General features: G+C 49.4%; 1 protein-coding gene across 7 annotated transcripts in view; it reads right to left on the bottom strand.

Moving 5' to 3' along the window:
* Positions 1-13,610, bottom strand: part of PRKCA (protein kinase C alpha) — a 291,799-nt gene that overhangs the window by 57,679 nt on the left and 220,510 nt on the right. For all 7 annotated transcript variants that reach the window (XM_036339873.1, XM_036339874.1, XM_036339879.1 and 4 more), the window contains 3 exons: positions 2,573-2,729; positions 1,439-1,573; positions 1,115-1,211 (listed from right to left, as the gene is read on the bottom strand). In XM_036339873.1, the coding sequence (XP_036195766.1) occupies positions 1,115-1,211; positions 1,439-1,573; positions 2,573-2,729 (389 nt within the window). The remainder of the gene's footprint in view (positions 1-1,114; positions 1,212-1,438; positions 1,574-2,572; positions 2,730-13,610) is intronic.

Here is a 13,610-nt window from a genome sequence, read left to right as displayed (position 1 = left end):
CTCTGACCTTTATAAAAAGCTGGACTCGCTGCCCAGAAAAACAGGAAGGCCACTCACCAGGAAGCCCTGGAATGAAGCACTGAAAGTGGGTTAACGTTTCTCCTCCAGCAAAGCGACGTCTCAGCCATCAACGCGGTGCCCCCCTCGTGATGCCCGACGCCGTTCCCCTCCGTGGCCCCCGCCCCTGTGATCGCTAATGACCGCTCCACGGCGGGACAGCCAGTGAGGCTGTGTCGTCCCTCAGACGGGCCGTGTGGCATTGGGGATGGGGCTCCTGTCCTCAGCTTGGGGTGGAGGAGGCAGTAGATAATCCAACAAGTGAAGAAAAAAGCAAATAGGAAAAGGGCTGTGCCTGGCAAAGTTGCTTGAAGCTACCCCTACCCTAACGTTCATCCCTGTGTACCTCTGCTAGAAAACACTAGAAGGCAAACACAGATACCCAATGGGGAGCAGAGAGAGCTGGTGGCCTTCCCCACAGATCTAGAGCCAACATGAAGATGCTGGCGAACCAATCGCCCCCAAACACACTCCCAAGTGAAGGCCACAGTGACCCTTGCCATCTGGAGGCACACAGCCCCTCCTCCTCACGGGAGCCCTGCCCGGCTCCCCAAGACGCGCGAACCAGTTTCTTATGCAAAGATCAGCTGCATCCTCTTCCCAGGACGTTTGGTCTCAGCGAGATCAATGGTTCTCAACCTTCCTAATGCCACGACCTTTTAATATAGTTCCTCATGTTGTGGTGACCCCCAACCATAAAATAATTTTTGTTGCTACTTCATAACTGTCATTTTGCTTCTGTTATGAATCGTAATGTAAATATCTGATATGCAGGATGTATTTAGGCGACCCCCGTGAAAGGGTCGTTTGACCCCCAAAAGGGTCGCGACCCACAGGTTGAGAACCGCTGCTCTAGATGCTAAGAGACACAGAATGCCAACTGCTTGCAAAGGAAACGTGGATCAGGGAATATTCCTGGTTTCAAACGAAGAGAAAGAGCAACATTTAAGCTGCTCTTTGCCTTTCCGCCGTGGGATGTGACCACACCAGCCTGGCCCTGCCTGAAGCGAAGCTTTCTCAAGGAAAGGGGCCCCAGTGGGTGTGTGGGTGTCCTCACCTCGAACTTCTGCCTGAGCTCCGCGTTCCCCTCTTCGTCCCCTTCTGGAATGGGCACGTTGTAGTACTCCCCTTCTTCTTGGTTCAGCAGCTTGTACCTTTCAGAGACGGGAGAGAGGAGTCAGGTCCTGGGCTCAGCAACCTCTCTCCCTCACCTCGTGCCTGGCTGCTGCTGCAGGCACCCCACGGGGAGGACAGCCAGGCAACCACACAGCCCCCGTCCTTTCAGACGGGAACCCGCTGGTTTCCAGATCTCTAAGTGCTCTGAGGTTCTGAGGCGACCAGCCCTGGGTGGACACAGACATCATCACCTGGGCTTCCTTACCATCCACTGGCCGGCATCTTCATCAGCTCCGAAACGCCGAAGGAAAGCGACCCCATGAAGTCATTCCTTGTCGTCCGGTCCCAGTCCCAGATTTCTATGGACAGCCGCCGGTCTTTATCTGAAGGTTTCAATTTGCTACAAATGAATAGACACACACACACACACGATTATCTTGATTGTGGTTTCCTGGGAGATGCCCCATGCTCATGATCTGAGCTTGAGATTAATGCAAGTATTAATCTCAATATTCAATTCTCTTCCTGTGACTCCCTACTGCCAACAAAAAACCAGCCTTCTGGCAAAACCAATGCTCTAAACTAGGGGTTAGCACAGGACAGATCCGGCCCACGGCTTGTTTTTGTAAATAAAGTTTTATTGGAATACAACCATAACCGTTTGTTTACATATGGTCTATGGCTGCTTTGACTCTAGAACAGAAAAACTATGTACCTGTAACAGAGACTGTATGCCTGTAAAGTCTAAATTATTTACCATCCAGCCCTTTACAGAGCACAGCTTGCCGGCCTCTATTCTATACGATTGAGAGCTATCTTCATGGCTGACCCCAGGTGAATGGCTCCCTATGCTCTAGTCTACAAAGAGGACCGCTTGTCTGTGCCTTGTCATCCCTGACTTATTTATACCCCCTTTCCTCTACCTTCTCTATCTCTGACCCACTTTAAATGCTACCTCCTCCAAGAAGTCTTCCCTGCTTAAAGGTCAGGATGACCTTCCCATTTCAGTGGCAATGGCGTTGTCGATGTTACTCATTTATTTCATGCTTTAAAAGTTATTATTCAAATTCTTATATCATACCTTGACCCTCACAAGATCCTTATGCTTTTATATCATCTGTCATGTAAGAGACTTTTTGTACAGAGTAGAGATTGATGATAACTCGGGGTTGGCATCATGAAACTCTTGGTAAACCAAGTTACTGACCATCAGACATGAGTGACCTGGTCCCCGCCCCCCCCCCCCCCCCCCCCCAGCAGCAGCCTGCGAAGCCTTCGGATTGAAGCCATGTTGAGTGACATCTATAACAAGCCCCCCTACAGGATCTCCAGCCACAAGGCGAGCAGGTTTGTGGTGAGTAGGGAGGGCACTCGGTCAAGGAGAAAAGACAAAACTTACAACGTGAAGGACTCGTTCCACTGGGGGTTTAGTGTGGAGCGGATGGTTTTGGTTTTTTGTTTGCTTTCATTCTTGGGATCAGGAATGAGCTTGAGCTTCACGTACGGGTCTGAAAGTCCATTTGGATCCATGGGGATTAGATTTTTCGCATCTTGTACTGTGAAGGGAGAAGGAAGAAAGATGAAATGAGAGAGAGAGACGAGAGAGAGAGAGAGAGAGAGAGAGAGAGAGAGAGAGAGAGAGAGAGAGAACCGACCCCCACCCAGCAGGGAGTGGACAGGACAGCACACGCTTGCCGGCTTGGTGGCCCTGTTTTCCAATCCTGCCCCCTTCACCAGGGAACCCCGCAGAGAAACTCACCCTCACCAGCCTCTCTCCTCAGCTAGGGAAATGGACGGGGCATGTTTCCAGTGGCTTAGCGTTGTTGGGAGAATTAAATGAAATGAGGTGCTATGTGCTTCACACGGTGGTTTGGGAAACGAAGGAGGGAACAGAGATTCGAAAGAGGGAAAAGAGATTCACGCTGTGAGTGCCCACTCTGCCCAGCCGACGAGGTGGGTGGTCTCCAGGGGACCTGGCTGCCTCTGGCTGCCTGAGAACCGCCCCTCCCCGCCCCCCGTCAAGCCCCCGGAACTCTGGCAGACAGCTTCTAATGCAATGCAGGAGCACCAGCCTCCTGCAACAGCAGCCCAAGGATCACAGAAGGTTAAACACTGGAGCATAAAGGAAAGCTCCCGGACAAGGCCTGGGGATGAGCCATAGGTCCCTCCCTGCAATTAAGCCCTGGGATGAATCAGAGCTTTTAAAAAGCAGGAAAAGCCCGCATGCCAAGGGAGCGCTGAGCTGCATTCCAGACGGTCTCATAGGAACCGTCGAGGCTGCCGACAGCTCTTCTCCTCCTGGAACGACTGTGGGTACGGCCGTGACACAGCCACTTCAGGCCCATCTCTCCTGAATGGTGATGAGTTAAAATACCAACAGCATTGAAAGCTGTGGGCTTCCTATGGAGACGTTATCCTTCAAGCTGAACGTTTAAAGAGGTTATCAGTTCCCAATGTCACTTAAGTAGACGTGGGTCCAAATCCCCATTTCCGATCGCACGGAGAACAGCGTGCCGAACCCTGAATCGGGATGGGCAGCGACCGACCCGGGGTCCCACCTGCTCAGGACGCGGGGCCAGGCAGGCGGCCTGCGCTTGGGTTCTGGCTCTGCATTCCCGGGCTATCACTCTGGGCGAGACGTTAGCCTCCCTGCACCTCCAGGGTCTTCCCCGGAAAACTGTCCCTCATTGATTATGCCCGTTCCACACACAAAGCGCTCAGGACAGTGACAGGCACACAGTGAGAGCCCAATGACAATGACGACTACGATCCATGACGATGATGATCATCAGGTGTGAGTCCACGTTCCTGGCACAGAACACAGCTGGAGGGACGCCCGGGACAGGCGGCGCATGCACTGGCAAGCAAACCCGTGAAGAGCAGCGCGATGTGGAAATTTCCTAATGTGGTTTCGGCTGCACGGTGCCAGCACTGTGTTCAACCACGCAGCGGCGTCCCCGACAGGAGCAGGTGTGGGGAAGCTGGAAGAGGGGAGCTCAGGGGGGGTGGGGCGCGGGTGGGCAACACAAGCGTGGAAGTGGATGATCAAAAGGGCTAGAGGCAGGGGAGAGAAAGAAGGGCAATGCAATGGCCATGCAGTCAGAGGGGGTAAGGACGCTGCCCTCCCCTCCCCAACAGGGGCCAGCACTGGGTCTCCACCTCCACTGCGCGCAGGAAACAGCTGGGATGCTCCAGCGAATAGTGATACCCCCCTTCCCCCCCGCCGAGAGTCTGATTTAATTGGTCTGAGGCCCAGGCATGAGCATCTGGTTGGCTTCCCAAATGAGTATCTCTAAGCGTGGTCCCTGGACTGGCATCACTGGCACCATTTGAGGACTCAGACCCTTATTCATGTTAAAAAAAAATCTACTCACTTTTTAACATTCAAGAGTTAAAAGTGCATCACTCAAAACTGACCACTGTGGTACATGGGAAACCGGGATTGTCTGCCATCCATCCAAAGTTACCAGGAAAATAAATACAACAAGAACACAACAGCGTTCCTTATTTCCGGCGGAGACTGCTGCCGGAGACCTGCTCTTGGTTACAAAGACGGAACTTAACGAGGCTTCGAGTGTTAAGAAGATTCCAGCCCCAGAGAGAGTCTTTTTTCCGGATTGAAAGATGACTGAAAAGGGAATAACTTTCTCACCATGTCATTTAATGCTTTTTAATGTCAGCTCAGTACCTTCAGAAATGGTCTCAAGTACAACCAACAGCCATAGCCCACTGGGGGCCCCGCCCCAATGGGGAAGTAGTTGGGGTTCGGCAGGGGGCTGCTGATTCTGAGGCAGTAAGGGTGTGGGGTGTTTCAGTCTATGAGCACCCGGGGGCCAAGAGTGGACCCAGCGCCTCATTTCTTGGCTTTTATTTTCCATAAGAACCTAACTGCTTTGACCCACAGAATTAAGATAGAAAAAAAAAATCATAAACGATTGCGAATGAGACTTTTTTTCTGGTAAAGCTCTATTCTGAAGGTAGATGGTCTCTAAATGCAGCTGCTGTAGCCCTAACTGTGCTCCCAAAGGGGCTGGGCCCCACAGGGAAGGCAGGCAGGCAGGCAGGCAGGCAGGCGGGAGCACGCTCCCCCCTCGTCCCTCTCGTCAGCATTTCAGCAGCCTCCGTGAGGACACATCTGCGCTGGAGGAATCCGTCTGGGCGCTGGAATTCGCAGTTTCAGAATGAAAGTCGGTTCTTGATTCCAGAACTTTAATAGGAATACAGAGCACGAACCATCTTACCATCTTTTGGGCAGAGTTGCCTGTTTTGAAATGATCAGCCGTCAAGCCTAGAAAAGCCAGCCTGGGTTGAAAGGTTATTTAACGTCCTGATAATGTAACGTGTCATTCCTGGCCTAAATCCATTCAAATATCATGACGATTGGGAAACACCCTGAGGTGCCACCCAGAACCCTGATAGAGGAGGCGAGCCCAGCCCAGAGCACAGCATCACAGCTTTATGACAGTTTGCAGGCACCCATAGGCCCCGGCTTGAGGACCTTTGCTGTTTGCCCTGACAGCCCGGCCCTCCAAGGGCTGAGAGCAAAGGGACAGCAGCTTCCTCCAGGCGACTCCTCCTGTGGCCGGGGAGGCGAGGAGGTCTGGGCGCTGGGGGAGGTCCTAGCAGCTGGAGACCTGGCTGGGAGCTGCCCTTGGGTGGGAGGTGTGAGTAAGGTGCTCCGTCCAGGGCAACGGGGTGGGTACATGTTAGTGGCGCCCACTAGAGGCCAAGCGCGAGGTGAGTGCTGGTCAGGGTTCAATAAAACGGTCCGCAGGGAGAAACAAAAGCCGCCTTCTTCTCTCACAAACAAATGAGAACGGAGAGATTTTTGGTCCCAGCTCGAGCGACACAGTGTGTCTGAGGCTCCCAAATAAGGACAAGAGGCCAATCGCCTGTGTTCTCTGTTATTTTCGTTAACAATCGTATCTGCATTTTAGGGACGCTCCCTCCTCTGGTCCACAGTCACCTGGTACGTAGTGGCACGACTTGGGAGCTGGTGTCGGCTCTGACGGGTGGGTCGCTAGATACGTTAACTGCACCCAACCTCTCACATTTACTATTTATAGAACCCCAGGGACCCCACCCACACCTGTGAGGCCAGGCTCTTTGTTGGTAATTATTTTGAACCCATACTGCCTAGCACAGCACCTTGGCAGGCGCTGGCTGCAAAATTCACCATCTCCAGGCCACCCCATTCCTGTGCCTTTGAGGTCATGCTGCCATTCCCGGGCACCTGGAGCACAGCTGTCCATCTGTCTCAGGGGTGCTGGCCCTTACGAGACCCATCTCCTCTGACCTTCCATCTACTGCTGGCCCAGCCCAGCCCAGAGTGTCACCTCTACAGATTGACAGCCACTTGGCAGTGGAGGCTGCGTCCCACCCCACACCTGGGTGTGGCCTGTCCCTCTCCTCCCCCAGCTGCCCTCCCACCCCGGCTCCAGGGTCAGCACAGGGTGAGGCAGAACCTCTGAGTGCCCCATGGATTCTTGTTTGGCTGAAAAGCGAGAGCAGACAGGAAAGCTTGCACACGGTTCGTCTTTGGTTGCAGTACATAAAGCTTCCATGTGGAGGGACTGTCGGATAAGGAGAAACCTCACGGCCTGTGCCGGGAGGATCAAGCAGGCCAGAGGGAGTCGGGCGCTCTTTAGACAACAGGCTGTGCTCTGGAGAAATGATCGCCGAGCCCACAAAGACTAAAGGACAGAAAACACGGCTCCAGCTTTCAGGAAAAATGTATCAGAAAGGGCCGTTTTCTCCTGGGGGAAAAAAATCGGTGTAGAAATTCTCAGAATTTCAAGAATGAAATGCAAAGACGTCATCACCCATGAATGATTTTTGATGGCGTCACCACAGCCTGTGATTCTGTGAACAAACTGGGGCCTTGGTGCTGTTCAGTTGTGTGTGTGTGTTTTTTAAATATTTAAAAAATATTTTTATTGACTTCAGAAAGGGAGGAAGAGGGAGAGAGAGATAGAAATATCAGTGATGAGAGAGAATCATTGATTGGCTGCACATGCACACCCCACATTGAAGATGGAGTGGGCAACGCGGGCATGTGCCCTGACTGGAATCAAACCATGACCTCCTGGCTCATAGGCCGATGCTCAACCACTGAGCCCCACCGGCCGGGCGGTACTGTTCAGTTTGATCCACTTGTTCCCGTTCTGCTGTGCCAAGTCAGCTGACACTGTCTGTATTGATGAAACCTACAGAATTTTGGATTTGATCTCTTCCATGTTGATACGCTATGACCCATACGTTTGTAATATTTATTCCTTTTTGGCCAAAGACAAAGGCAGGAAGAATGAGATGTACTAAGAATACACCTGCTCAGCCATCTCCATTCCACTAGGCAGAATCCATGCAAAAACCTGGGCTCAGGGACACAATCATCTCACACTTTGCACCTATTTGTGAACGTCCTGTTTCATTAGTGAGACTCACTGCTTGGTGCTAAGAATGTGTTTTCTGTCCCGGTAAATTCAGTGGCCAGTCACGTACTCAAAAACATAAGCCAGAAACGCTCCAACCCAAGTCCCATTGGAATAGAACTTATGAAAGAGAACTGAGAGGCAAGAAAGGGCAGCCCGTGGACCCTGGGAACAGATCGTAAATATTTCACCACTTTTTCTTTGACAGTTAGTGGAAAGTAAACATTTCTGCTAATGTTCCCTAGGCCTGATGTTCTGAAAGGAAATCGAATCTGGGTGTGAGAGAAATAAGTTTCTAGGAATCGAGAGACCAGTATGATTCTCCATACACAACATAGAAATATTTTAAGAAATATTTTTCTTACTAGAGGCCCGGTGCACAAAATTCGTGCCTGGGTAGGGTCCTTAGGCCTGGCCAGCAATCAGGCCCGACTGGGGCCTTCTGGCTGCCAGGCAGGGCCTTCCTTCCCTGGCTGCTGGCTGGGGCCTTCCTTCATTCCATGCCGCCCCCTGGTGGTCAGTGCACATCACAGTGAGCGACTGAACTCCCGGTCTACCGGTCGAACTCCCGAGGGGACAATTTGCATATTAGGCTTTTATATATATATGATTATAAGACTAATAGATACACATATCATATAAAAATCTAAATACAAACCCATGTCACCCCAATAAATTCAATTTAAAAAATCTAAATGCATAAAGTACAAAGAAGAAAATTAAAATCACCCCTACTTCCGCTCTAAGCGAGAACCCCTGTTGGCATACTGGTGGTGTTTCCTGCCAGACTCTCCGCTCTGCATATATCTAGCTTGAAATACTTATTTTTTATAGAGTTTATATCTATAAACACAATTTTAGATCCTGCCTTTATAACATAACAAGGCATGCTCTGAAAACATTTAAATGCCTAGCATCCCCTTATCCAGCTATATGATAATTGATTTAATCAACCCCTGTAGGGGGCCATCCAGCTAGTTTACAATTCTTCACCTTCATTAATAACACAGTTGCCCTGGCCAGTTGGTTGGGTGTTATCCCATGTACCAAAAGGTCACCGGTTGGATTCCCAGTCAGGGCACATGCCCAGGTTGCAGGTTCAATGGGAGGCAACCAATCTATGTATCTCTCTCACACAGATTTTGTTTCTCTCTCTCTCTCCATTCCTCTCTCTCTAAAATCAATAAAAGCATTAAATAAACAGCAACTGATCACATTCATGCATAAATATTCACCCGAATTTCTGATTTTTCCCCTCAGGATACATTCTTATAAGTGGATCAAAGGGCACAAAATCATTCAAGATGCTTAACATATATTGGCAAACTATTCCCTCAAGCCTGTACCAAAGTCTTACTGAGGGTGTGGTGAGAAAAGTAAAAAATGACATTGTAATTTTGGCTTCTTTGATGACCTCTGAGGTTTAACTTGTTTTATATGGTTATTTGCCACCTGTCTTTCTTGGACTTACTCTCTCGTCCAGTTTCCTGCAGGGTGTCAGCTAAGGAATTTTCTTACTGGCTCAGAAGAGCGCTTTAGAGGTAAATGAATGATAATGGCTCTTTGTCATATTTGTTGCAAAATGTACTTAGATTTCATTTACTGCTTCTAGAAACACCGGCACTTATGTTTTTATACAGTTAAACCTGTCAAACATTTTTTAAAAGTTTCCTCCATTTATTTTAAGTTTAGAAAATCCTTGCCCTTTCTGGGATTTTTTTCTATTATTATTTTGTTTCTTTTCTATGTTTAACTTTTAAATCCATTTGGAATTTGTTTTGGTGTGTGGGGTGAGGCAAGATCGAATTTAATTTTTTTCTTGCAAATGCTCAGACAACTTACCCGACAACACTGGGGACTGAGCCCCACCTTCTCTACTGGACCCCGTGGCCTCTGCTTCTGTCTGTCAGGCCACAGTCCGCTTTGAGCCAGTTCCTACAACAAGCCTGTGCCCCAATGTTCTCATTTCCAACAGGTTTGGAAATAGCCTTTTCCGTCTAGGGGCAATGCCACTCAGCTGCTTTGTTCTGCTCACCTGATAAATCTCTTTATACCTCTTGGTCATTATATATTAAAAAATATCACTGTTTGCATTTCCGGTCAACCTGTTTGCTCAAATGGTCTCCTGTTTGTGTTTTATGGAGAAGGTGTATTCTCCCATTCTACAGAAGTTTATATGGAGTTTTCTCAAATCCCCTTTTGTAGTCTTTCACTCAGTAACCCATTTTTAAACACATTCTTCATGATATTTCCCTGCCCTTTATATACACACTAGAGGCCCAGTGCACGAAATTCATGCATGGGTAGGGTCCCTAGTGGCTGCCGGCTGCCTGTCGGGGCACCTCCCTTCCCCTGGCTGCCTGCCACTGCTGCTGCCGGCCCTGCCCCCTGTCAAACTCCCAGTGGAGGGGAGAATTTGCATATTAGGCTTTATTATATAGGATATTCATTCATGGGTCACATAATATGTGTATGTTTTCTTTCTTTGCTCATGTTTATTTAATTTTTTTATTATTAATTTTAAAAATATATTTTATTGATTTTTTACAGAGAGGAAGGGAGAGGAATAGAGTTAGAAACATCAATGAGAGAGAAACATCCATCAGCTGCCTCCTACACACCCCCTACTGGGGATGTGCCCACAACCAAGGTACATGCCCTTGACTGGAATCGAACCTGGGACCCTTCAGTCCGAGGGCTGGTGCTCTATCCACTGAGCCAAACCGGTTAGGGCTCTTTGCTCATTTTTAAATGAAGAAACCAAAAGATGTTCCCATGGGCTCTGTCCACTGTCTACTTGGCTACTGGAGAACTTTCCTCAAATTAACCCACTCACGCACTCCTGACCCAGTGTCACCGGGTCTTTGTGGACTCAGGAGGGCGCCCGTCCATTCCCTTGTGCATGGCCATCACACCCACCGAGCCAATGGCACCCGTTTAGGTCCCACCGACCCCGAGGTTCTTACTTCCAGACCTGCCCCTTCTCCTTCATCCAAGGGCTCAGGGCCCTCAGGACGCACTGTGCCAAGAGCAGCCCTAAACGAGAACCAAGATGGCGGCATAGGTTAACGCCGGAGTTTGCTGCTCTGAACAACTACTTCAAAAGTGAAACCAAAAAACGGAAGGGACATCACCCAGAACCACAGGAACGCTGGCTGAGTGGAAGTCCTACAACTAGGAGGAAAGAGAAACGCATACGGACACTCAGAGGAGGCACAGTGCTGAAGTCAAATTCTGAGGTGCGGAGTGCGCGGAGCGGGCTGGCGGCGGAGGGTGCGGTTGGCGTTTTCAATCGGGAGGGAGTCCCAGACTCTGAGCTCCAGATCCGGGCGAGTCTTTAGGGACCCAGACTCAAACGGGAGAAGCGGGACTGTCTGGCTTCGGTCAGAGTGAGTGCAGCTTTCTCTCTGAGTTTTGCAGCGGGTGCTGGGACTCAGAGAGGCAGAGCCCCTGGGGACAGGACTGAGAGCCGCCATAACTGCTCTCTCTGGCCCACCCTGTTGATCCTGTGCGACCCGCCCCGCCCAAGCCCTGCACACAGGCATTTGTTGGATAGCCTCAGGCAAACGCCAGATTAGCACCTCCCTAGAGGACAGAAGTTCTCTCACTGCTGACACAGCTGATTCTCATAGCCACTTGGCCTGGAGGTCAAACCCTTCCTGGAATTAACTACAACAATCAAGATTTAACTATAAGCCTGCGAACAAAGACCACTAGGGGGTGCACCAAGGAAGCATAACAAAATGCGGAGACAAAGAAACAGGACAAAATTGTCAATGGAAGATATAGAGTTCAGAACCACACTTTTAAGGTCTCTCAAGAACTGTTTAGAAGCCGCCGATAAACTTAATGAGATCTATGAGAAAACTAATAAGACCCTCGATCTTATATTGGGGAACCAACTAGAAATTAAGCATACACGGACTGAAATAACGAATATTATACAGACTCCCGACAGCAGACCAGAGGAGCGCAAGAATCAAGTCAATGATTTGAAATGCGAGGAAGCAAAAAACACCCAACCGGAAAAGCAAAATGAAAAAAGAATCCAAAAATGCGAGGATAGTGTAAGGAGCCTCTGGGACAGCTTCAAGCGTACCAACATCAGAATTATAGGGGTGCCAGAAGATGAGAGAGAGCAAGATATTGAAAACCTATTTGAAGAAATAATGACAGAAAACTTCCCCCACCTGGTGAAAGAAATGGACTTACAGGTCCAAGAAGCGCGGAGAACCCCAAACAAAAGGAATCCAAAGAGGACCACACCAAGACACATCATAATTAAAATGCCAAGAGCAAAAGATAAAGAGAGAATCTTAAAAACAGCAAGAGAAAGAAACTCAGTTACCTACAAGGGAATACCCATACGACTGTCAGCTGATTTCTCAACAGAAACTTTGCAGGCCAGAAGGGAGTGGCAAGAAATATTCAAAGTGATGAATACCAAGAACCTACAACCAAGATTACTTTATCCAGCAAAGCTATCATTCAGAATTGAAGGTCAGATAAAGAGCTTCACAGATAAGGAAAAGCTAAAGGAGTTCATCACCACCAAACCAGGATTATATGAAATGCTGAAAGGTATCCTTTAAGAAGAGGAAGAGGAAGAAAAAGGTAAAGATACAAATTATGAACAACAAATATGCATCTATCAACAAGTGAATCTAAGAATCAAGTGAATAAATAATCTGATGAACAGAATGAACTGTTGATTACAAATAGAATCAGGGACATAGAAAGGGAATGGACTGACTATTCCTGGGGGGGAAAGGGGTGTGGGAGATGCGGGAAGAGACTGGACAAAAATCGTGCACCTATGGATGAGGACAGTGGGTGGGGAGTGAGGGCGGAGGGTGGGGCGGGAACTGGGAGGAGGGGAGTTATGGGGGGAAAAAAAAGGAACAAATGTAATAATCTGAACAATAAAGATTTAATTAAAAAAAAATAAAAAAAAAAAAAAAAAAAAAAAAAAAAAAAAAGAGCAGCCCTTCCCCATGGCCGGTCCTTGGCTTCTCCTTTGGAAATGACATTGTGCGGAATGATGCGTTCGAGACCCTCTGCAGTAAGGGAGGACCCCGAGCTTTCCTGGCGGGAGAAGAACTGTGTCTCTGAGCCTCGGGGAGGCGTACAGACCTCTCCTGTCTTCTCCCAGCAGCTCAGGGCTTTGCTGTTTCATGGACCAAGGACGGCCAGACCATGGATAGCTTTTTTCTGAATGCAGACCCAGGTCGGCTGAGAAATTTCAGACGGCAGTAGGTGGTTTGTCTCCATTGTGGCTTCTATCTTTTCCTGGGTCTCCTTACTGTTCTAGGGGACACGGGAGAGGCTGCATTTCGGGGGTCACCAGCTGGTTCACCGAATTCAATGTAGAAACAGTTCTCGGAATCCCACTGCTTCTCAAAAGCTTGATTCCTCGGAAGGCGGACCGATTCCTCTCGACCACTCAGTCCGAATGTCAGTCTCTGTTTGATCTAAGCTGCCCACCTCGTTTCTCATGGCAAACACCCTGCCTGTGCGTCTTACTGTACCCTTGCCACTGGGTGGGTAGCTCTCCGACGTGCTTCCCCCGGTGGGGGTCTGTCCTTTAAAGGTCAAAGCTGTCTGTTTGACTCAGTCCTACATCGTCTCGTTGGTCATTTCACCTCCAGCTATGATGTTACTAAACCTTCAGATGCTCCGGGTGGGGCGTACAGGGCGGGAGAGGCCAGGGAAGCGCACAGGTGAGGAGCATGGGTCTCCGGCCTGCTCAGCCCTCCACCCGCTGTCTTGGGCAGTTTCTAGTGAACCATGTAATCTGTCTAGAAAGCAATAAGCTGCCTGGAGTAGGAAATCTCCAAAACTCCTTCCACTGTGAACACAAACTGCCTGCATGCGGACTGACAGCGTGCTCATGCCTCGGTTTTCATGGATGATTCGCCTATGTCCACAGGTGACCTGGAAACTAGGTGCTGAAAGGTCCTCTACACTGTCCTTCATCCCGGAAATAATTCTCACCTTTGGGGAGGG

This window comes from Myotis myotis, unplaced genomic scaffold, assembly GCF_014108235.1.
Source record: "Myotis myotis isolate mMyoMyo1 unplaced genomic scaffold, mMyoMyo1.p scaffold_m19_p_17, whole genome shotgun sequence".
NCBI lineage: Eukaryota > Metazoa > Chordata > Mammalia > Chiroptera > Vespertilionidae > Myotis > Myotis myotis.
This window is presented reverse-complemented; position numbering and strand designations above follow the sequence as displayed.